Genomic DNA, 23855 nt, shown 5'->3' on the forward strand with positions numbered 1-23855 from the left:
ATCTATCTATCTCACTGTGATTCTTCTAAAAGGATATATGTTTTTCAAAAGATGTTTGCCAATGAGTCTGATACTAACGACATATATCCGGATATAAGAACATTGATATTTCTTTCTTTAATTTGCTATTCTTGATGACTAGGGAAAAGAAACCAACACGTGTAGAGAACAGCTCATTTTTCCTGGTTTAACACTCTACCCAGGGTTAGAGTGTTCCAGGGTCATCAAAGTCATTAGGACTTTAAAGCACTGGTACTGAACATGGATGTGATCCTTCCTCAAAGTACCTTGCAGGCGGTGAAATAAACCTTCCTAGGACTTCCCTGGTGGCACAGTGGTTAAGAATCTGCCTGCCAATGCAGGGGACACGGGTTCGAGCCTTGGTCTGGGAAGATCCCACATGCCGTGGAGCAATTAAGCCTGTGCACCACAACTACTGAGCCTGCGCTCTACAGCCCGCGAGCCACAACTACTGAGCCCACGTGCCACAACTACTTAAGCCCGTGCACCTAGAGCCCATGAGCCGCAACAAGAGAAGCCACCGCAATGAGAAGCCCGTGCACCGCAACGAAGAGCAGCCCCCACTCGCCGCAACTAGAGAAAGCCTGCACGCAGCAACGAAGACCCAACATAGCCAAAACTAAATTTAAAATAGATAAATTTATTTAAAAAAAAAACCTTCCTAACTGCAAACCTACCCATCTGCTGGCTAATTAAATGTTGGGAAATATGGTCTCATATTATATATTGTGTATAGATGATATCTACATAGATTTATACATATAATTGTATACATAGATTATATATAGATTGTATACACCTTATATACACAATATATAATATGATATATGTAACTATATTAGAATACATATTATAATACATGTTTATGTATCATCCAATGTTATATGTACACAGGTAGCCTAACTTTCCCCCCCCCTCCGTCTCCTCCCATATCGTTAAGCTTAGAGAACAGTGCAAGGTTGGAGTCCTTCTGAACTGAAGAAGGGCTGGAGAAATTAGCCTCGTTTTTTAACCCATACGTGGGAGTGAAGTTCAGAGAAGTTATGTCATTTTCCCAATCTCACACAGCCAACTAGAGAAAGAGGGCAGGTCTGAAAACACACCCACTCCCTCAACCTTCCCCCACCACCTCATGCTCTGTGCACCTAGAAATCCCCATTTCCACGACTCCCACGTAGCAGAGAGGAGAGGCGCACAGTGTCCCGTGGGTGTCCATCACAGGGACCCCGGGCACTTGCATGATTTGCATACTCTGCCTTTACAGTCCCACTTCTGTTCCCAGCTCGTCCTTAGAACAGAAGAGAGCCAGAGTCGTGGGGTGACCCCTGGCAGAGAGCTGGGCCGCACACGTCTGCAAGGGCATCCGAACCACCCGGACGTCCTGGCAGGGCTGGGGTGGGGCCAGTGAGTTCAGAATAAGGTCCCGGTGACGCTGAGGCTACTGGTCCAGGCACCACCCTGGGAGCATGGGTGTGAGCGCCAGCGATTCGTCCCTGTGGTGCACGTACTTCCAACATGCTTCTCATCTGCTGGGCTTGGAAATTAAAACACCAAATATACCAGAACTGTGTTTAGACTAAATGCCCATGGACCTGAGTGGTGGCCTTGTTTTGGTGATAACTATTTTGTGGCCTTTAAAAAGAGTTTTAAAATTCTTCAGTGTGCTGTACAGAGTGGCTGAAAATGCCAAAACTCTGCCCGCAGACAGGTGGGTTGTGACCGTCTCTCTCCCACCAACCCTGAGATGACTCCCTGAGTCGCTGTTGCAATAATCAGGTGGGTCTGCAAGGGGAACCCAGCATTCTCACGCAGGAAGCAACCTCCGCCCTGCCGTCTAAGGAAAGACTTTGGGGAACAGCAGAAAAGGGTTACTTGGACACTATTAGTCCATCCCAGAAATGCAGCGGCTGAGACCTCTGAGCCCCCGCAAGGATGGGGGTGCTAATGCAGATGCTATAATCCTTCTCTGCCCGAGAGAAACAGCATGGCACCAGGGAAATGGGACTGCCAGTCTGGATGTTAATAACTCTCCATCGTAAATCTGCTTTTCCACCCAACTTTCCTGAGGACCAGAGCAAGTCTCTTCAGCCTCCTTATCTGCAAGCCTGGAATTAAAGGACTAAGACGGATTACTGTGAGGGGCTCTAAAAGCATTCACGGCAATTACATCTGCAGCGATTCTACTCAACTGGTTCCTGTCAGACGACTCTAAGCAGGGGCTTTCTTGAACAACTTCATGTGACATTAGGACTTTCAGAGTTCTCTTTCTTTTTTTTTAGGCAAATACCTGGCCTTTGGGAGCCATTAGACTGGTCTTCAGAGCTCCGTCTTGAACCCGGGATTCTCCCTGGCCTGCCCTACCCTTGGGTGTGCTGGTGGCTGGCAGCTTTGTACAAGGTATTCTGAGAATTCACTCTCCCTCTGCCTCCTGCTCTTTCATCCGTGGCCCTTTGAACAGTTACAAAGTGACCTTGGACATCAGTTTTCCCAGATCCTTCCCTCTCTCCCCTCAAGCCTCCACTGAGCCTTTCCTGGCACCCACTGGCTGAGACATCCCATTCTGTTTTTGCCCCTTCCCCATGATGGCCCCAAAGGCTGCATCCAAGGGGAGTGGGCCATTAAACTCAGCTTAAAACCTGCGAGCAGGTTGTCAGGGGCTGCAGCTGGGAAGAAAACCACTCTGTTGAATCTTAACCCAGGGTCTCATTTTCCTGCATCTCTTATTGGTTAGAAAATAATGATACTCTTTGTTTCCCTGCCCACCCCTTCCCATCAGCGGCCAGAGGAATGTAAGGCTGAGATCAATGTTCATCAACCTACCTGTGCAATTGTCCACCCGCCCTCACCCATGTGCCCTGTGAGGGCTTCTGTTCCCCTCGTTCATGCTCCTTCTAAATCACACCAAGCCAGTGGGGGAAATCCACTAGGAGGCCACCACTTCCTAGGCCACACATTTCTACGGACTTAGGGATTCTGCAGATGTGATGCTTTACCCCAGGAGAATCACCAGCAGGGATGGCGAGGCCTTTGGCTGAAAAGAGCTTTGGTTCTCTTGCAGGTGGCAACAAGTAAGTGAGTGACCCCTGAGTCTACTTGTGCATGGGGCTTCCCTATTCTGGGTCTTCCCAAACTGTGGTCCTGCACTGCCTCCTCACATGGCATGAAGCGCATGTTGTAGAGGTCAGGCTGGCATTTTGCTAAGCCTGCTTTCTAGACTAGAAGGCAGACAGTTTGAATTCCCTACTTTGTTCCAGTCACACTGGCCATCTTGTTACTGCTCCTATATGCCTGCCTCAGGACCTTTGCACTTGCTGTTTCCTCTGCCCAGAACACGTATTCTCCAGATACCTGTGGACCAGATCTCTCCTATTTTTTTCCAGTCTTCGCTTAAATTTCATCTTCTCCCTGAGAAATTCCTGAACACCCTAGTTTAAGTTGCAAACCCTCTCCAACCTGGCCAATCCCTGACCCTTTACCTTGGGTTTTCTCCATACCATTTATTAATGCTACTTACAGTCTGTCTAGGCCCACTGGGCTGCAAGCTCCGTGAAGGTGGGATGTTGTCTCTTTTCTTCACAGCTGTATCCCCAGTGCATAGGAGAGTACCTGGCACACCGTAGGCTCACTAAATGTTCACTGAATGACCGACTGACTGGCTGAACACTGGTGCCAACCAACTGTCCTCCATTAGATTGTAGAAAAGTAGAACTTATTTGAGGCAAAGGAAATGTGAACTAAAGTTTTCAGCTGAAATGCAACTGTAGAGGGCTCAGGAAAACTACTTGGGGAGGAAAAATATCATAACTGAACATAGAGAGTTTCACGGAGAATTGACTCATGAGACGTTAAACCGTCCGTAAAACTTGTCTTCTCTATTTTTTCCCCTTCATTACACAAAAAGATAAAAAAGAATGGATACAATAGTGTTAGTATTTATAGTAATGCTATATTTACAATAAATTGCAATGTATTTTTCATAGAACCCATATGATCTTGTGGGTTAATTTACTGTTTAGAGTTTCAAAATTAAAAGTAGTGATTATAGTAATAAACGTATCAGCAAGAACTTAAAAAAAAAAAAAGAATGGCTAAAAGGCCTTTCGTGCAGAGCTGAGTGTAGCACCCTCATATAAGCAAGGCACTGCTACAGCTTCCTTGTGTTTCTGGAGAGAGTATCCCCCCCCACCCACACACACACGCACGCACGCACGCACGCGCACACACGCAGCGTCCCACGTCCCTCTAGACATGGGCTAAGACATAACTGCTAGAGCAAAGCATGAAAGGAAAGGTGTAGAAAGCCAACGTGGAGAGCAAAGCGGGCTGGGGCTAGAGCGAGAACAACAATTAACCCAGACTTTAGGCCAACACGGGGCCCGCCCCCTCCATCCCTCCCTGAACCTTGCCCTCAAAATTCATGGGACAGAAACAGAAACAAAACTGAATTTCCTGAAGTTCCAGGCTCACAGTAACGGGCAGTGGAGTTTTTAGCTCATACGCATGAGCTTTTGGAGACCTGGGCCTCCCTAAAAGCAGAGAGTCAGGATCTGTGGTCATCGGTCACCACGGGTTACCTCCGGTTTCTGTCTGGTGACTAAGGAGGTCATGGTAGCTTAGAGCAGAGAAAAACCTCCTGGTTTCTTTCGCTCCTGACCAGAGGCAGCCCTCTGGGGGGCGGCGGAGGCAATCTCCGTGGAAGGGTGCAGACAGCTCACGAGTTCCAGATTCATTCTCCTCTACAAGCATGTGATTCCAAGTCTTGTCAGCCCGTCCTCGGTGTAACCCCAGAGGGGTAACTGTTACCCCAGAGGGGTAACTGTTGGTCATGTGATCCATTTATCCGAATGGGTCCTGCTCCCCAAGGACAGGTTCTGTGAATGGCAGGTGACTTCGGAAGGGTACGTTCTGGTGGTGAGGCAGGGGTCAAATTGAGAGGAGATACTCCCTGAGGCTTTGACCTGGCTTTGGAGTCCAGGTCCCCAGCAGTGCTAGCTCTGGGAGGACAGGCAAGGCCTGGGGGAAGCGGAGCATCATCCCAGAGTCCACAGGCTGCACCTGCTGCATCGGGCTGCCTGGGCGTTCCTGGTCTCCCCACCAGGCGTTCTGACACCCCTGAGGGTCTCCACTCCCCGCCTGCACCCGCACACACCACGCATAAAAGCCAGAGGCCCCGAGCCTGTTCAGAGAGGGCTGTGGTAAGCTGAGGGCCCTCTGGAGGTTGGGTGGTGCCCCAATCAATGCTGGGTGAATGAACGAGTGATGAATGAATGCATAAGTGAATGAACACCCCCTTCCTGAGCTAGACTTACTCTGGGATGCACATCTAGCAGTGGGCAGGATGCTCCATTCCTCTTCATTTTTAACAAAGGGTAAGGAAAGTTCCCTCCCATTCCTAAAAGCCATCCTGTTGGTCCCTGGGGGAGCAGTATCTGATTCCCATCTCCTCTCATGTCACAAATGCCCACTGAATTCTGGGCTGGCCTCATGGCAGCAGGAGACCAAGGGGCCAGCCAAAGTCCTAACCCAAGTCCTTTAATAGATGGCTAAGCAGGCTTTGACTGGTATAAAAGGACAGTGGCCCGCTGGCCACTCTCAGCTCTTGAGCACTTGCTAGTAAGAAAGCCAACAGTGACTAGTGTTTTTTTTTTTTTTTTTTTTTTGCGGTACGTGGGCCTCTCACTGTTGTGGCCTCTCCCGTTGTGGAGCACAGGCTCCGGACGCGCAGGCTCAGTGGCCATGGCCTATGGGCCTAGCTGCTCCACGGCATGTGGGATCTTCCCGGACCGGGGCACGAACCCGTGTCCCCTGCATCGGCAGGCGAACTCTCAACCACTGCACCACCAGGGAAACCCTAGTGGTTGTTTTTAACAGGCCATTATCCCTACCTCACACCATCCAGAGAAGAAGCTGTCAGATTGTTTTTAGGTATGATGGCCTCACTCAGGCTAACTTTTATCCACTGTCCACAGCTGAGTAGGAGCGTTTGTGGGGCAGGGGTCCTCCCCACTCAGTTACTTGAAGGGGCAGTGGCTCTTTGTCTGGGACTCCTGAAGAGTCACAGCACGGTGATGAAAATGTTGGTCCCACTGCTTGCCATGTAACGTTGGGAGGGAAAGTTCCATTTATTCCAAGACACAAGTGCCCCCTATTCACCCTGATGAGCGCATCTGAGTCAGTTCTGGAGTGCAGGACAAAAAGGCTGTCAGAACTTCCCTCCAAAACGCTGGCACCATTCTGCCATCCCAGTCCTTTCCAGATTGGAAACCAACAGGCCTTCCTCCTTCTGGCTTTACCTTGGGACTCTGTCTCTAGAAGGCTGGCATGCTAGGCCCAGCCTCCCTGCTCTGCTATGAATGCAACAGGACCAGTGTTTTGAACTTTCTCTCCTTTTCACACCGTCAACAGTCCCTCTTCTGTACCAACACTCTGTTGTGTGAAAGCATAACCTCCACTGGGTGGGGGCGCCCTTGTAAACTGCAGGTCATGCTTTGTCTTTTCCCAGCCCGAGGCCCACCCCCACTCCCTTCCCTGTCTCTTCCCCACCCCCCGAAACTTTTATTTTTTTTAAACCACTTCTGCTTCCTTCATTTTCTTCGCAGCTGCAGCCCAAAGATATAGGAAAGCTACTGTATAGGATTTTGAAAGCAGGGCCTCTGAGAGCTTTCCAAGCTCCGTACAAGCCGGTTATTCTCTGGCTTGTTTTCTTTGGCTTCAGGTTAGTAACACAGAATGAGTCAAACAGTATTAACTTTCAATAGGGAAGTGGTGTGGTCAACCCAAGCTGTTTGCGGCTAGATTGTGAAGATAGGTAAGTAAGGCAGGTAGTGAAGAACAGCTCATAAGCCTGCGAGGAGGCAAAGGAGAGAGGCGGCCTCACTCAGAAACAGCCAGCAATGAGGTCAACAGGACTCAACCCATCTTTTTTACGTTGGCTGAGGAATGAACACTGAGGTCTCCGGCCGGCCAGCTTCCGGAATTTGGCCAGGTTGGGGCTCTGTAGCTCGCACAATTGAGCACTTTGTGGGTATAAGGATGACTTTTCCCCCCGTCCTTTCTTTCCCTTCCTTCCTTCCTTTCCTCCCTCTCTCCCTTCCCTCTTTCTTTCAAATGATGCCAAAGTCATGGGAAATCTAGTTAGGATAACTTGCTCTCCTCATGGCATGTCACTCTGGGTGGACCTTTATCCATCTCTCTCCCCTGTTTGGGGTGTGAGTAACTGTGCCGTCCCCCTCCCTCCACCTGGCCCTTTGCCCATCTTCTTAGCCCTGGATCTGGTTCCCCAGGTGGATGGGCTGGCTGCAAAGCCAGGGCTCTCCTCCTCCAGGTTGGGTGATGCACTTGGCAGGGGTGGGGGGGAGTTGGAGGTGATGCAATCACTCCTACGGACATCGAATCTTACTTTTAGGGTCTGATAAGGATCTTAAAACCATCAAATCCTCTCTCTCTCTCTTGTTCTGCAGAGGAGGAAACGGAGGCTGCTGAGCTTTGCAGAACCAGCCGGGGCCAGGATCTAGGGCTCCCAGCAGTCTTTCCATGCGGCTGCCTCTCCCTTGCCCAGGGCTCAGGATTCCTCTTACAGCTCAACAGAGTGGCTCCGAGAACAGCTCAGCACTCGAGACTCAAATTTCAGCAGTTTCCAGCTCTTTCTCCCTGCACTTGGCTACTTATTTAATTTGAGACTGGCTGAATCACCCAAGGAATAGAAAGAGTTTCTCCTCCCAACCTGCTCTGAGCAGCACGCCCGCAAATGAACAGGACAGCAAGCTGGCCTCCAGAGCCTTGCAAGTTTCCCACCTTGGAGCAGCTGCAGGTTTTGACTCCTCCTGGGAAACTGGCACGAAGGCTCAAGGGTGTAATATTTCACCTCCTTGCAATCTAATCCAGAAATCTCAGGCGAGCAGCATATATAAAAAGCCCCGGGTGGAAAAAAAAAGAAAGAAAGAAGGACTCAGCAAGCTGCCCTGCAGTCTTTGCAATTCTCCCTAAGCCTTTCATGGAAAGAAAATGAAATAATACAGCTGGAGAGGAAAAACTGTATTTGGTTTTGGAAAAGAAATAGATATTAAAATAAAACTCAGTTCTCTTAACTGTCAAGGTGGCCTTTTGTCTGTTTGTTTCCAAAATGCCTAAAGGGTGTATAACAGTAGGAAAGAAAATATTAAGATATTTTAATGGCAAAAAGTAAACTTTCTAAAAGTATGGATTCACAGTGGGGCTGATTAAAATGTCTCTATTTTTCTCTATGGTTTTCTTCTCGTCAATCCTGGAAGAAAGTATGAGATGAAATGTACCTTCAAGAAACCAATAATTATTGGATTTAAGATCCCTGAGATTTTTGTACAATATAATGTACACAACAACAGTAAAATTTCCTGATTGTTTTTCTGTTAATCTAATTACATATCTCTATATTTCTATTATTTGATAGACTGTTTACAAAGCACCTTGGTATCTATTATCTCAATTCATCCAAAGCAGTCCTATGCATTAGAGCTCATATAATTATCCCCACCTTATAGATGACTCACTGGAAGCTTCTAGATGCTAAGGATCCTGGCAGATCACACAGCAGCGTGTTCAGTTAAGAAACAACTACCTTTTGATAAAATCTTTGTTTGGGAAAAGAGACAAAGAAGCAGGGCCATATGGTGAACTTGGTTTTGCTTCAGTGAGGAGAATATTGGTGAAGTTGGCTCCGGAATTCAGTATTTGGGGTTAATGATAGGTAGGGTGGAAGGAAAAAGAGAAAAAAGCCCTCACTGTATTGTATCCTGAGAGTTCCATCTGCAATGATTTAAAAAAAAAAAATTAGGGAGTATGGGATCAACATGTACACACTGCTATATTTAAAATGGATAACCAGCAAGGACCTCCTGTACAGTACAGGGAACTCTGCTCAATGTTATGTGGCAGCCTGGATGGGAGGCAAGTCTGGGGGAGAATGGATACATGGATATGTATGGCTGAGTCGCTTTGCTGTGCACCTGAAACTATCACAGCATTGTTAATCGACTGTACTCTAATATAAAATAAAAAGTTTAAGAAAAAAATAACTTGGCAACGGCAAGCATTTGGCCTCCCACTTGGGCACCATTCCAGTTGCTTCCGCGGTGAGGGCTATGGGATGTGGGAAGGGGGCCCACCTGTGTCCAGGGCATGTGCTTTAATAATAACAGCTAATATTCAAGGGGTACCTCTGTGCCAGGCACTATGTATCATCACATGTGTTACTTAATTCAGTGAGCACAAGAATCCCCCAAGATGGGGACATCTTCTTCCCGGTGTTACACCTGAGGAGACTGAGCTTGGGGAAGCTAATCTGATCACAGTGGAGACGTGACCTTGAATCAGGCAGTCAGCTCTCTAGCCGGGCTGCCGACCACCACTCCAGCCTGCCCCTCAGGCTGCCTCATTTAATCCTCACATCCCCCAGCAAGGTAGGTGTCACAAGCCCATTCTACAGATGGGGAAATTACACAGTTAGTAAGTAGCAGGGCTCAGACGTGAGGCTAGGTTGGTCCAGTTCCAAACTCCTCTTTCACTCCCTCAAGCTCAGAATTCTCTGCTTCATTTCTGAAACGTGGGGCTATGCCCTATTAGCAATGCCAGAAATGAACAAAAAGATGTGACTATGGATGTTTCTCCTTAGCTCTTTAAAATGAGTGAATTGGACATATCATAAATCCACTTCAGAGGTAAGTAAAAATAAGGTGATACCAGGAACAAATCCAAAGAGGGCCATAAATGTATACAGTTCTTAAGAGCTTAGTTATTGCAAATATTTACTTTTTATCTCAAACGACCAGAAGGCTGACTTCTAAGCCATGGTGAACAAAAACAAAAACAAAAACAAACAAGTGGGATCTCAAATGCTCCACATTTCAGTGTATGAAAGTACCCTGAAAGATTCAATAACAGGCTGAGTTTTAGTCAATACTTGCTTTAATGAACCCTGAGTATATGTAAATTGTGGAACTACCAAAGTAATGTATTGCCACTAACTTACTTTATAGGGGTCTAGGGAGTTGGCAGATTAATTCAACTGTGTTCCTTAAAAAAAGGCAAACAGAAAAGAACTTTGCTTTGGGTACTTAAGTGTCTTTTACCTTGGCTTTCATCTACAAATGTGTAGCCAGAATATTTGGCTTGGCTATTGGGAATTTTCCCAGTAACGATGCAAAACTTAGTTGCCGAAAGAACTCACTACAAATATACCACGTGTAGCTCAGAATATAAAAAAGGCATTTCACATCCAATGTCAGTGTTTGTGATGTGTCTAATACAGCTGTAATGTTCAGTAATAGATTATACCTAATTTACCCCTTCTTTTTCGTCAGTTTTTCATAGCAAAAAAGCAAACCTTTAAAACAAATTGTTTATAAAGGAAAAGAACATGGAAAAAATGGGAGAACACAGAAATTGCAAGCTAGCTCAAATGAACTTAAACACAGATCTAGGGCAAGGGGGTAGTTTTACTTAACTTACTTAAACTTAACCTGCGTTTTTTTTTTTCTTTTTGGTGGTGGTGGAGTTCTATCAGATCTACTGGATCCAATTCTTACTAATGCCTTTCTTAGCTACATGCCTTACAGGAAAAAAATACAAGCCTTTGCAAAAACTCAAGTAGAGTTTTTTTTTTTTTGAAAAATAAAAACTAGAACGTGGTTAGAGTATAAAAAAAAATTCTAAGTCCACCCCAAAGCCAACAAGCAGACGCATTATAATGCGCTGTGTCAACAGCAATCCATCTGCAAGCTGTGGGTCCACCCCCCGCCAGGAGAGTTTCGCACACAGAGATGGGGCCCATCTGGCTGCGCAGCACCCAGGGTTCCAACATGCCTAGGTGCTTCCCAAAGTGCAACTAGATGGCAGCACAGACCTCAGCGGAGCTGTTCCCCAACCATCCCAGGTCAGAGGCCACTCCATCAGGTCACAAGGTGTGCAGGCCACAAACGAGGCACTGCGCATGCCCAGAAGGGTTTCCGATGGTGAAAGGTGGAAGCACAGTCATTGAAATGTGCTACTGAATGTCTTTGGGGAAAAAGAAGAAAAGCCCTAGCAAACACATACCAAAAAAGAAAAATCCAAAAAGCCCAAGGCGAATCTAGAAAGACACATTGGTTTAGAAAACTCAGAGTGGCCAAGTGTTTTCTATGCCCACAAAGCTTGGCTGCGGCTAACGGGTCCAGGCACCACCGCCCCCGAGGTGAGTTGCATGCATCTGACGTGAGAATTCAGACCCCAAGAGACTCTGGCACATTCCATGTCAGTTTTCTAGATCAGTGTGGAAGAGCCTCTCCCAAGCTGTGTCATGCATGTATCTGAAAGGACCCAGATGTTAGACCTCAAATACTTTCGATGTTACTCAGGCAGGATTTTTCCTCCTGAGTTTGCGAAAACAAAGTTCAACCTTTGGGGGCAAAGCCATTTGCCCATGAGGGACTTAGGAACGGTGCCCGGAGTGTTTCAAGCGTCCATAAAAATGCCAGAAAAGAAATTTTACCGTGTCTAAATACAAAAGGAAAACTGGAAAAAAAAAATCAAAATTTATAAATGTTTAATTGTGTCTAAAAAAATGAAACATTATGGCAACTTCATGAATTTTTAAACTTAGGAATCACAACTCTTTTTTGTTTAGAGTTTTCTCATTTCCAAAGGATTCCAAGACTCAAGGTAAATAACAGTTCCATCTCCTGAACACTGATTGTGTGCCAGACATTGGTTCAAAATGTTCTACCAAGACTGTCGCGTTCAGGCTCCCTGCCCTGGGAGGCGCATACAGCCCCTGTCCTTGTTCTACGGAGGCTCAGCCAGGCTAGCATGCACCCCAGGTATGGTCACCCACATAGTAAGCAAGTGCCAAAATGGGGATCTCAACCCGATGGCAATCACTGTGTTGATGGCAGCGAGATCAGGGCTGCAGGGAATTAAATTCATAGCCAGATAGTTTCAACACCAAATGATAAAAGCCGTTCAAAAATTTAGAGCAAAAAAATATCTAACGTAGGACCTGAGTGTATATGGATATGTCTGATGTATGAAGGATACACCCCTGTGGAAGGCAGCCCACGGGGGTCAGCCTCTGAGGGGCACTGTTTGTGGGGCAGCCCATGGCTTCTGTTTTTCTGATGATATTTTGTTACCCCTTCAGTGCGGACTAATCTAGATATTATCTCGTCCCATTGCCTGGTTGGATAGAAGAGGGAAGTGAGGAGAAAGTACTTAAGATGATTGCCTAAGTTCACACCCACTGGCCTGGTGGCGCCAGTCTGAAACCCAGGTCCCCCAGTTCAGGATCTAGAAAACTTTATACATTAAAAAAATAAATAAATTTATTTATTTTTGGCTGTGTTGGGTCTTCGTTGCCGTGCGTGGTTTTCTCTAGTTGCAGTGAGTGGGGCCTACTCTTTATTGCGGTGCGCGGGCTTCTCATTGCGGTGGCTTCTCTTGTTGCGGAGAATGGGCTCTAGGCCCACGGGCTTCAGTAGTTGTGGCATGCGGGCTCAGTAATTGTGGCCTGTGGTCTCTAGAGCGCAGGCTCAGTAGTTGTGGCGCATGGGCTTAGTTGCTCCGCGGCATGTGGGATCTTCCTGGACCAGGGCTCAAACCCATGTCCCCTGCATTGGCAGGCAGGTTCTTAACCACTGCGCCACCAGGGAAGCCCTATACATGTTTTAAGATTAAGAGATGGAAGCCTAAATGCAGACGAGCTTCTTTTTTCTTTTAGCACTTCATATACTAAATTCTAACAAGGACTGTGCTATGTTAGCTTAGATCTTGACTTCACTGGTGTGGCATTTAAAATATTGATATGGGTTTGCAATGGTCTGGATGGAAGGAGATCTTCAAAGTCATGGTTTAAGATTCATTCCATGTTTCTTCTCTCCCCCACGCCCGCTACGTTAGACTGAGAAGGTACCTAGATCATTTTGCTGGGTTCTCATTGGTACCTGGAAGGAACTAATTTTCCTTCCTTTCTGTAGCAATACAAATGCCACCTAAACATCTTGGTGACTTCTGTATAAGACAGGGCAAGTTACCAAGAGGTCACAGGTCTGCCCAGGTCTCGGGCGAGCTACTGAGGGAGATGGTCACTGTTTCCAGGGGCAGAATCCTATGCCCTCCAGGGTCCTTTTACACAACCCTCGTCCAAGGGACCCTCTCAGACCTCAGTCTGGATAAGTCCACTAAAAACTCAAGGGCCTTGGAAGTCTTTATGTATATAAAATTCTTCTTGGTCTAGTTTGATGTTACTAAGCATAAAAACCAGAAAGACATTCTCAAATTCATTAGAAACATTTAGGCAGGATAATCAGTGCTTTCAAAACTGCTTTTGCCAAGTCATCAGATAGTTGGGGAGTTTAGCACCAGTGGAAGTCACCCCAGAATGTCTGTCTTAGCAGTGAATTGCCTTTCACAGTGGGGAGGAGGAATATACGTAGAACATTCTACCTCTTTGACCCTCCGTCTCCTACTTTATATTTGGGGGAGAGGGAAGAAGGAATTATTTCCTTTTCTTTCGGGGATCGCAATTTCATCTAGAAAGAATGAAAATCCAAATCCGACACTTGAAGGATCCAAGGAAAGGGGGATTACGTCGATCCTCGTTCATCACTTAGAACACATGCTTGAAGCAATTCCCAGCGAACAAAGTAATCGGGGATTGATAATTACAATCCTGAGGTTACAGGTCCAGAAAACCACCTGGCATTCCACTAACAAGTCAGAAGCAAAGAATGACACAAATCTGCATCCTCCTAACAGGCTCCACACTGTGTACGTGGGCCCTCTAGGAAGCTCTTTGCCAAAGGGGGAGACGGACTTGGACGGTTCACCTGGTGGTCATTTTTGTCACATGACTCATCTTTCCTGCCTGCCCGCACTGGAAGGAGAGGTTTATGTTGGGCAGCATCCCTGCTTCAGGCCCCCATGGATGCCAGGCCCCCAAGCAGACCCTGGTGAAAGACGTGGAACCAAAAGTTGGCACGTGTGACAGCATGGCTGGTACATTTCACTGCAGCACCGCCCCAGGGAAAACGCTGATTCCATCCCATCAGTACAAAAATGACGACTGCCGAGGCTATGAGGCTCTGCTTTCTACAAGAAAACTGTATTTGAACCAGAATTTTATTGATAAACTCTCCTAATAAAACAATTTCTGCATAGAAATTTCAACACAGTAAAGCTCAAGTAGCAGTTGGTGTAGTTCTTAAAACAGACTTTGGCGTCTGTGGCCTGCAGTGTCTGGACTGCTTCGTTTCAGTTCTGGCTTACTAACTGTGTGACCCTGGGCAAGGGAATGGATTTCTCTTTGTGTCAATTTCCTTACCTGATCTTGCAAAAATTATGTAAATTAAGGTACGAGCGGCCCTTTGAACAGTGTTTAGCAAACAATTAGCGCTGTCTGAGTGTTAGGTATTATTATTAGTTTTAGGTATTTTTATTATTAAGAGAAAATAACATTTTAAAAGAGAACTGTATGTCAGTCAAGCACCAGAGCAATCCATGAACATTTCTGCTCATCCCACACTTTTCTGGACAAACTTGATTTCAAACATTTTTAGGTCCATTATCACCATAAGTTTATAGGTGCCTGTCATGCATTCCTCTTTTTCACTTGAAACATGACTGTCACAAACAAAGATCCTGTTTCTTCTCTCTCTATATATATTATAGGTTTGTTATTTACATTCAATATCATAGAAGAAAGTTATAGTTGTGTGATGTACTCTCAACAAAGTCCTTAACAAAGCACTTGAGTGATGGGGAATTAAGCGTATTTTAAATTGACCTATTTTAACTATAACTCCCCATATAGTTAGTTGGCAAAAAGGCTAATGTCCCAGAAAGTAGCATATTCCGAAGTTTTTAAGTAACGGCTCCACCTGGCTATCCGTTATTCTGAATCTCAAGAGCTCAGACACAGCAGTTACTGTGAAGGCTTCCTTTAACCTGAGGGCAGAAGTTGTCCCAGAAATGGCCAATATTTGTTTTATGAACCTTTTCAATTTTTAATTAGTTACTCAGTGTTCCAGATGTAACAAATACCTGGCCAGCCAGATGATGGCTAGTGCCATCAGAATGAATGTCCAATCCATGATCCACACTACTGAAACATCTCCCCCACTCCCCGGCCCCCCATCACTGGGTCAGTCATTGGGGTCCCAACTACTCCTCAACCCCTCATTAGCAAAGTATCTTCCTCTACAGCACTGAATTAATTCACGCATTCAAATTATTTAGTGAAATATCTACAGAGAATATGCTTTGGTATCTCAATATTGTCATATTACAGACACATGGGCTAAATTACAGGCACATGGGTTGAGAGCTAGAGTTTTCCATTAGATCCTCTGAAATAGTAAAGAAACAAAACAAAACATAAAAACAATCTCAAATATCCTTTTCTTGAAAACTCCTTTCACTCTATCTTTCAAGCTTAAGGAGAAGACTATCTTTTAATATGTTGACAAGCTTCTAAATGTTCTACCTACAAACTGAAAACAGATCCCACATTGCTGCTTGCAAGAACTATCCCAGCAGGAGATACCTTATGATGGTGTTCTTTCTCTGTAATAAATTTAATTTTTCAACAATTAATAATTTCTCTATTAATCTGAGATGTAAAAATAATCCTGTGGAATGTGGGAAAAACAAGTTTTGACTCACTAAGAGGCAGGTCAGTTACTGTCAAAGGGCAAGTAATCATCTGAAATGAAAAATATTTTCAGTTCTCTTTGGAAGACACTTTTTGCTACAACTTCACCACTGAAAACCAGGAGGATGGTTGGGAAACATCAAGTTATCCCATCCGCCCAGCCAGCAGACTAGCTGTGGCATGTTTCTTAATTCTTTGTCCTTTTCTTATTGACCTGACTGGAAGGTTGAATGAGATAAGCTTTCCTTCTGGTTTTGCACAAATGGTTTAAGTTGAAGGCTCCACGCCTGCAATCAAGTGCCAACAATTGCCCTTTCTAGACAGTCTTAGAGCCGGGACAAATGTGAGAAGTCCTATAAGCCGACACCTCGTTTAAAAAATGAGGATACCGAGGTTGGGTCAGAGAGCCTAGAACAGATGAGGTGTAGACGGTGTGGTATGGAATGGGAGGTGAATGCATGAATGGACGGACAGACAGACGGATGGATACGAGCACAGGATGAGGCAGCAGGAGCTCCTCATTCTAATCCTGGCTTCATCACCAACTATTTCTCCCAACCTAAGCAGATCATGTCATTTCTCTGGGGCTGCTTTCCCTTATCGATGAGGCAATTAGCCCTGAAGCCTCTTTCAGGTCCCTTTGAACTCTCAAAGTCATTGATTTCATCAAACAAAAGAACTTTTCAAAACTATTCAACTTGGTGATGCTGGGACCATTTTGCCAAAATCACCCAGAATTCATAGCACCATAATAATGATAGAAGGGGACTTGGGAGGCGTTATTAAACCATAGGTTTGACACTGCCTGGGCATACTAATTTCTGTGCAATGACCTCTCTTAAAATTGCATTAGAAAGAATAAGTCACAATAGTAAAGACAGAGTAACAACCAAAGTATCTATCAACAGACGATGAATAAAGAAAATGTGACACCCGCACACGCACACACACACACACACACACACACACACACAGGAATATTATTCAGGCATAAAAAAGAAATCATGCCATTTACCATCTGCAAAAACATGGATGGCCCTTGAGGGCATTATGTTAAGTGAAATAAGCCAAGCAGAGAAAGATAAATACCGTATGATCTCACTTATATGTGGAATCTAAAACAAAACAAACTCACAGAAACAGAGAGTAGATTGGTGGTTGCCAGGGGTTGGGGGTGGGGAAATGGGTCAAAGGGTACAAACTTCCAGTTAGAAGATGAAAAAGTCTGGGGACCTAATGTTCAGCATGGACTATAGTCAACACATTTTTGACCAGAGACGTGTATTAGGGCCACAGGCGTTAGTTTCTGCAAAAATCCCCCGGTCAATAAAGTGTTAACAACAAAACTGCCAAGAAGGTAGATCTTAAACGTTCTCAACACACACAAACAAACTGTCACTATATGATGTGATGGATGTGTTAACTAAGCTTACATTTCGCAATATAAGCATATATCAAATAATCATGTTGTAAACCTTAAACTTATACAATGTTATAAGTCAATGATGTCTCAGTAAAGCTGGGGGAAAATCCTGTTAACTTTCTCTTAAAAAAAAAAAAAAAAAAAAAACTGGCTGTGAGCAGAGTTTCATCCAAAGAAGTAGTTCCCACCTTGAATCAAGACATTCAAGTAATCATGAGAAAACAGCATGCCTGGGCTTCCCTGGTGGCACAGTGGTTGAGAGTCTGCCTGCTAATGCAGGGGAGACACGGGTTCAAGCCCTGGTCTGGGAGGATCCCACATGCCGCAGAGCAACTAGGCCCGTGAGCCACAACTACTGAGCCTGCGCGTCTGGAGCTTGTGCTCCGCAACAAGAGAGGCCGACAGTGAGAGGCCCACACAAGGCGATGAAGAGCGGCCCCCGCTTGCCACAACTAGAGAAAGCCCTCGCACAGAAACAAAGACCCAACACAGCAAAAATAAATAAATAAATTACTAAACTCCTACCCCCAGCATCTTCTAAAAAAAAAAAAAGAAGAAAACAGCATGCCTTTAGGCCTGCCTTGCTTCAGAGAGTGAATAGAAAAGTCAGCATTACCTGAGTCACCCTGGGAGACTGTGTGCATCTGACTTTTGTGTAGAAGTCCCTTGTGAAAAGGAGACTATCTACCTAGGCCTCTAACACCTCTTTATATCATACGTATACGTACGTATTCATTTAACTTAATTTGGTTTTTAAGTTAATTTTTCCCTAGACCCCAGATTCCATCTGGCAGGAAAGACTGTAAAAATGGGTGCCTTCTTGGAGCAAATCCCTTCTGCCTGCTCAAAGAGCCCTTCCCAATAATGACTGTTTTCTTAAGTCATAAAACAGCAGGAAGCAGAGTCAACTGTATATACAGGCGGGCCATTACAATCGCATTTTTTTCCCCTCTGACTGCCAGTTCTTAAAAATCCAAGCGGCCATCATTTGTTTTCCAAAGCTCAACCACCATTAGTTCTTTGAATGTTACAGGAAATACTGCCTGTGGGGCAAAAACTGCCCTTTATTATGCCTGAGAGAAGAGGCACAGCGGAAGGTATACGGAGGGGTCTCCTGGTTTAAGCTTCCTCCTCCAGGTAGGTCTACCTTTGAACTGTCCCAGAGATGGCTATTGCTTCTATTTTTATTTTTTTAATGTTTTTATTGAGGTATAGTTGATGTACAATATTATATAAGTTTCAGGTGTGTAACGCAGTGATCCACAACTTTTAAAGGTTATATTCCACTTATAGTTACTATAAAATATTGGTTATATCCTTATGGTACTATATATCTTTGTATCTTATTTATTTTATACATAGTAGTTTGTACCTCTTAATCTCCTACCTCTATCTTGCCCCTCCCCACTTCCCTGCTTCTGTTTTTAAAGATAGGGAACCTACAGCCTCCTGAGTGAGCCTTTCTGGAAGTTTAATTACCCTCAAGGTCAATTGCCTTACACCTCACAACTGCCGGCTCCCCAACCCCATGCCTGCTGTAATCTGAGCCCGCTTCCTCTTTGGTCCTCTGCAAGCACCAAGGTACCTGTGTGGTGTGTCTGTTATGTTTAATGCAGGGTCACTAGGAGTCTTCAATTTGCCATTCCTACTTTGGAAACCTCCCAAGTTGGGTTTGGTTGGAACTGTGTGTTTCTGAGCCTGTGGTTTGCTTTTCACACAGAAACTGGAATCAGGGGATGCTACCAAGTCCCAGAGTTAGGATGAGTCCGGATATGGCCAGAACATCTCCAGGAGCTTAAAGAGAAAAATCTGCCAGGGGGAAATGAGGTCAGAAATGACGAGAGTCACGGAGCAGGCAAATGGCACCAAGGAGATGGTGAATGGACACCATGTCCTGGGGGGTAGGGGTGGGGGTTGTCCCTGGTGGATGTGGTGGTTCTCTGCTGGGTTCTGCCCACTCTGGGGTATGGGGAAGGTTGAGGCAGCACCCAGGATGGTTCTAGCGGGTGATCAAGATGCCATGAGACTGTGGTCAGGACTGTAGGAAAGACTGCCATGAGCTGCGGTGCTCACAGGATGACCTGCAGAGAGCCACGCCCCAGGGGCGACCTTAGAGTCCCCAGAGGCACCAGGCAGGTCCTCTGGAAGAATGGCCCCGGGGTAGGGGAGCCGAGCAGCAGCCAGAGATGCAGGCAGGGAGGCTCTGCTGGCATTTCCTGAGTTCATTCTCTGTGCCGGGCACACACAGCATTGTGTCATTCAAGCTGATAGAGAAGCTCTCATTGTTATCCCCATTTTACAGATGAGGAAACTGAGGTTCAGAGAGGCTCCATAACTTCCTGAAGGCTTAAGAGCCTCAACCGGAACTCCACTTGTTTGCCCCAGAACCCAAATCCTTAACCACTTCATTTTACGACCTGTCATCCCTGCATCTCAACTTGCTGGCACAGTAGGAAGCCCTGTTTCTGACACCCTCAACCCCACCCTTTATAAAAATTAATAGAGAATATTAATTTTCCACCGGGGCCATGACATGGTTAGGAGGCATGCAGATGCTGGGTGGGGGCTCCAGTCAGCTCCACAGATCTGGAACTGGAACCCAGCCTCCATCCCAGGGAAGGGTGTGGTTCTGGAAAAGTGTTACTGTGTGTTTACTCAAAGATAGTCATTAAGTCACCGTGAAGACATTTTTCTGCAGACTAAACAACCCCACTCCTTTTATAAAAAAGCTTTCCTCACAGGAACTATTTTTTTTGTACCATCTTTCTATATATACTGGTTTTCTCTCAGGCACTCTTCTCCCCTCCCATTCTCTACTTTAAACAATCCTGTAATAAGATTTTGATCTGGGGCACAGAAAGGAAAGGGTCATTTTCATAGATTTCATCTCCAGCCTCCAAGTGAATAAAAGGCCAGCATGGATGGTGATCAGCCCCTTGTGGTCCACTCTGACCCTCTGGCCTCTTTTGACCACCTCTGCCCCTGGCCAATCTTCCTTGAACTTTACCACGTATTTGGTCCTTAGGCCCATGCACATGCACTTGAGTCAGCCTGATTTCCTTTTGCCCTCCAAGAAGATGTTTCAAAAAAAGAGCCCAGCGCTCAGAGACAACTTTGAGGAGTGAGAGTGTCAAAAGAAAAACTCTTCCTCCCTGCAGGGGTCTGACATTTCCCTCTTGCAGAAGTTTTAGCCACATCTGAGTGATGCTGATGGAACACAAGGGTTCTGGTGCCTGAGTGTACCAGCTGGGAGGGGAGGTGCCAGCCCCGAGGGGCGGCCCACTTACTTCGAGGTTCTCGGGGTCCGTCCACTGTGATTTTGATGGCTCTGTGGTAGGTGGCGACTTGTGGTGGGTTTGTGAAGACGGTGATGGTCAGAGTGAAGCTCTTTCCTGTTGGAACACAAAAGAGAGCAACGAAGAATGAGGCAATGGCCTGAATATATCTGCTGGGTAATTCAAAATTAATTTATGATTTCCAGCCCTCACACTGGAAAGGCGGCAGGACTTCAGCACACATTACTGGTTTTTCCAATACTCCTTTGAGTTTGGCTTTGCTTAAATTTTGGAATGTACACCTATGTTGTCTAGATGTGACACTTCCCTTAGTCACGTGGCTTTATTTAGTCATGAATAACACAGGATCAAGAGAGATTCAGACGTGTTTTCTTTCAGGTCGGGACCCCAGGGACATAGGAGCAGATTGGCAGCTATCCACTCCTCGCCCCCAGGTGCTCCCTTTTAAGAAGCTCAGAGCAAAAGGAGGAAAAGAAACCATTTCTGTCTTTTCCCTCTAACCTTGTTTGTACCTCCAAGGATTAGGAAAGACAGAATTCCTAAGTTTGAGGCTAGGCTAAATTGGAATGATTCTCTCTATGTTAAAAATACTAATTCCTGGTTGATTCTAAATATTGTTTTGAAAGGCCAGATGTTATTATAGGCACTCGTGGGGTTGGCCAGACAAAATTTATATTCAATAAATGGATTTAAGGATATGTAACTGACAGATTGAGATTCAATGACAACTGTTAGCATAAATACACAGATGGATTTCCATCTAAGCATTTTATACATACTTAAGAAATGCAAGCATGTCTTCATTGCATACGTCGAATGCAATGGTTTTAATAATTTAAAAAAATTGTTTTGAGGGGCTTCCCTGGTGGCGCAGTGGTTGACAGTCCGCCTGCCGATGCAGGGGACGCGGGTTCGTGCCCCGGTCCGGGAAGATCCCACATGCCGCGGAGCAGCTGGGCCCGTGGGCCATGGCCGCTGAGCCTGCGCGTCTGGAGCCTGTGCTCCACAGCGGGAGAGGCCACAACAGTGAGAGGCCCGCGTACCGCAAAAAAAACAAAAAATAAAAATTGTTTTGAAATATATAATTTATAATAAAAGTATTAATATATAAGTACATTAGTTACTTAAAGCACTTCTTCTTTGCTAAGCAGTTCAGAGAACGCCCTCTGGTTTTGAATTCTGGCTAGCTGACCTTTGACAAGTCACTAGCCCTCCCTGTACCTCAGTGTCCTTACCTGGAAGATGGGTACATATAACTTTTCCTACCTTATCGAATTTGGGGAGAGGTTAAATGAATTAATATGAGTAAAATAATTAAAATAGCATCTGGCACATGGTATTCAAAGGGGTGTGTGTGTGTGTGTGTGTGTGTGTGTGTATGGGGGAGGAGAGAGAGAGAGAGAGAGAGAGAGAGAGAGAGAGAGAGGGAGAGGGAGAGGCACAGCTCTTCCTGCAAGAGAGTTAGAAGATTTAGGTTCCTGTACAACTATTTGACCTCTCCAGATCTCAGTTTCCTGGTTTGCAAAATGAAGGCGTTCATGGGATACATACAATGTCCCTTTAACTCTGATTTTATCTTCTTTTTAAGATTTTTTTTTTTGATGTGGACCATTTTTAAAGTCTTTATTGAATTTGTTACAATGTTGCTTCTGTTTTATGTTTTGGTTTTTTGGCCCCGAGGCATGTGGGATCTTAGCTCCCTGACCAGGGATGGAACCCGCACCCCCTGCATTGGAAGGCGAAGTCTTAACCACTGGACCACCTGGGAAGTCCCTGATTTTATCTTCTAGATGAAATCCCGGTGCCCATCTCCATGTGTAGGCGTGTGCCTGCCCCAGGGGTGTTTCCCCGGCTGCCTACAACTTCAGCATTTCAGAGATTGCATGAAAACACTATATTTCCTTCCTAGGGCTGCTGTAACAAATTACCACAAACTGGGTGGCTTAAAACAACTGAAATTTACTGTCTCCTAGTTCTGGTGTCCACAGCGCTAGGAGACAATAAGCTGAGGTGTTGACACAATTGCGGTGTCGACAGGGCCGTACTGCCTCTGGGGAAGAATCCGTCCCGGCCTTGTCTGGCTTCTGGTGGTTCCCAGCAATCCCTGGCATCCTCTGGCTTGTGGCAGCATCACTTCACTCTCTGTCTCCTTCCTCATGTGGCCTCCCTCCCTCTCTGCCCTCTGTCTCCAAATCTCCCTCTCCTTACTAGGACACCAGTCATTGGATTTAGGGCTTACCCTACTCTAGTATGACTTTATCTTAACCTGATTACATCTGCAAAGCCCCTATTTCTAAATAAGGTCACATTCTGAGGTCACCCACGGACATGACTTTTTAGGGAATGCTATTCAATTCAGTACAAACACCCAATGTCATAGAGTTCCAGTCTTGGCACTACAAGTGACAACTGCTTTCTATGTACCTGTGGGTTTTACCCCCAAAACAGTCCCACTCCTGTGGCGGCCCTCCTACAACCATCCTATTCTTGTTTTTTTAATTTTTAAAAACTTTTTTTTAGAGTATAGTTGATTTACAATGTTGTGTTAGTTTCAGGTGTACAGAAAAGTGATCAGTTAGTTACATATATATATACTTTTCCATATATATTCCTTTTCAGATTCTTATCCATGATAGGTTATTACAGGATACTGAATGTAGTTCCCTGTGCTATACAGTAGGTCCTGTTGCTTATCTATTTTATATATAGTCGTGTGTATCTGTTAATCCCAAACTCCTAATTTGTCCCTCCCTACCCCTTTCCCCTTTGGTAACCGTAAGTTTACAACCATCCTACTCTTGATTTCCTAAATGACAACAAAGAATCACTGTCTTCCTAAGGTTGGCCTTTTCAGGTCTTTGTGAAACTTACAAGTTTTCAAGCACTTTCCCATATACTATTTTATTTGGTTCTCATGAAACAAACAAGACAGATTTTATTGTCCTTGGTTAATAGGTAGCAAAGCTAAGGCTCAGAAAGGATGAGTGGTTTGTCCAAAGTCACACAGCTGGGATACATGGAAAACCCAGATCTCCGGCTTTGTGCTTTACATCATTGTCATGAGGTCCTAAATCTCTACCTTCAAACTCGGTGGTACCAGCACCAGGAATCCAGACTCGTGGTACCTTTCCCATGCTCTGCCCCGGCCTCCCAAAAGCGAAAACAGTCCTGGTGACACTAATGTACCCAAACTGTACTCAACAGCTAATTGAAAGCCTGGGTTATAGTTCCAAAGCAGTTTCTAACGGAGCTGAATGTGGGCTCCTGGCATTTACCCCGGTTAACCACAGACTGGCCTACTGAATCGGGAAGGAAATTCAACCAGAGTGAATATTTGTGAGATCGTTGCTTGTAATTACAATTCTACTATTTTATGCCCATCATTTTACGTGCAGTCAAGAAGTGTCTGTCCAGCAAAAGCTACTAGGTGGGGCATTTTGGCCACAGTAACTGCGGT

The 23855-nt window shown here is 45.4% G+C and overlaps 1 protein-coding gene across 3 annotated transcripts in view; it reads right to left on the bottom strand.

Annotated features, from left to right (window-relative positions):
* Positions 1-23855, bottom strand: part of RUNX1 (RUNX family transcription factor 1) — a gene marked incomplete at its 5' end in the record, with an annotated part of 243389 nt that overhangs the window by 43416 nt on the left and 176118 nt on the right. For all 3 annotated transcript variants that reach the window (XM_079704989.1, XM_079704988.1, XM_079704987.1), the window contains one exon: positions 20390-20494. In XM_079704989.1, the coding sequence (XP_079561115.1) occupies positions 20390-20494 (105 nt within the window). The remainder of the gene's footprint in view (positions 1-20389; positions 20495-23855) is intronic.

Source organism: Hyperoodon ampullatus (genome assembly GCF_949752795.1).
Source record: "Hyperoodon ampullatus genome assembly, chromosome: 5".
Taxonomy (NCBI): Eukaryota; Metazoa; Chordata; class Mammalia; order Artiodactyla; family Ziphiidae; genus Hyperoodon; species Hyperoodon ampullatus.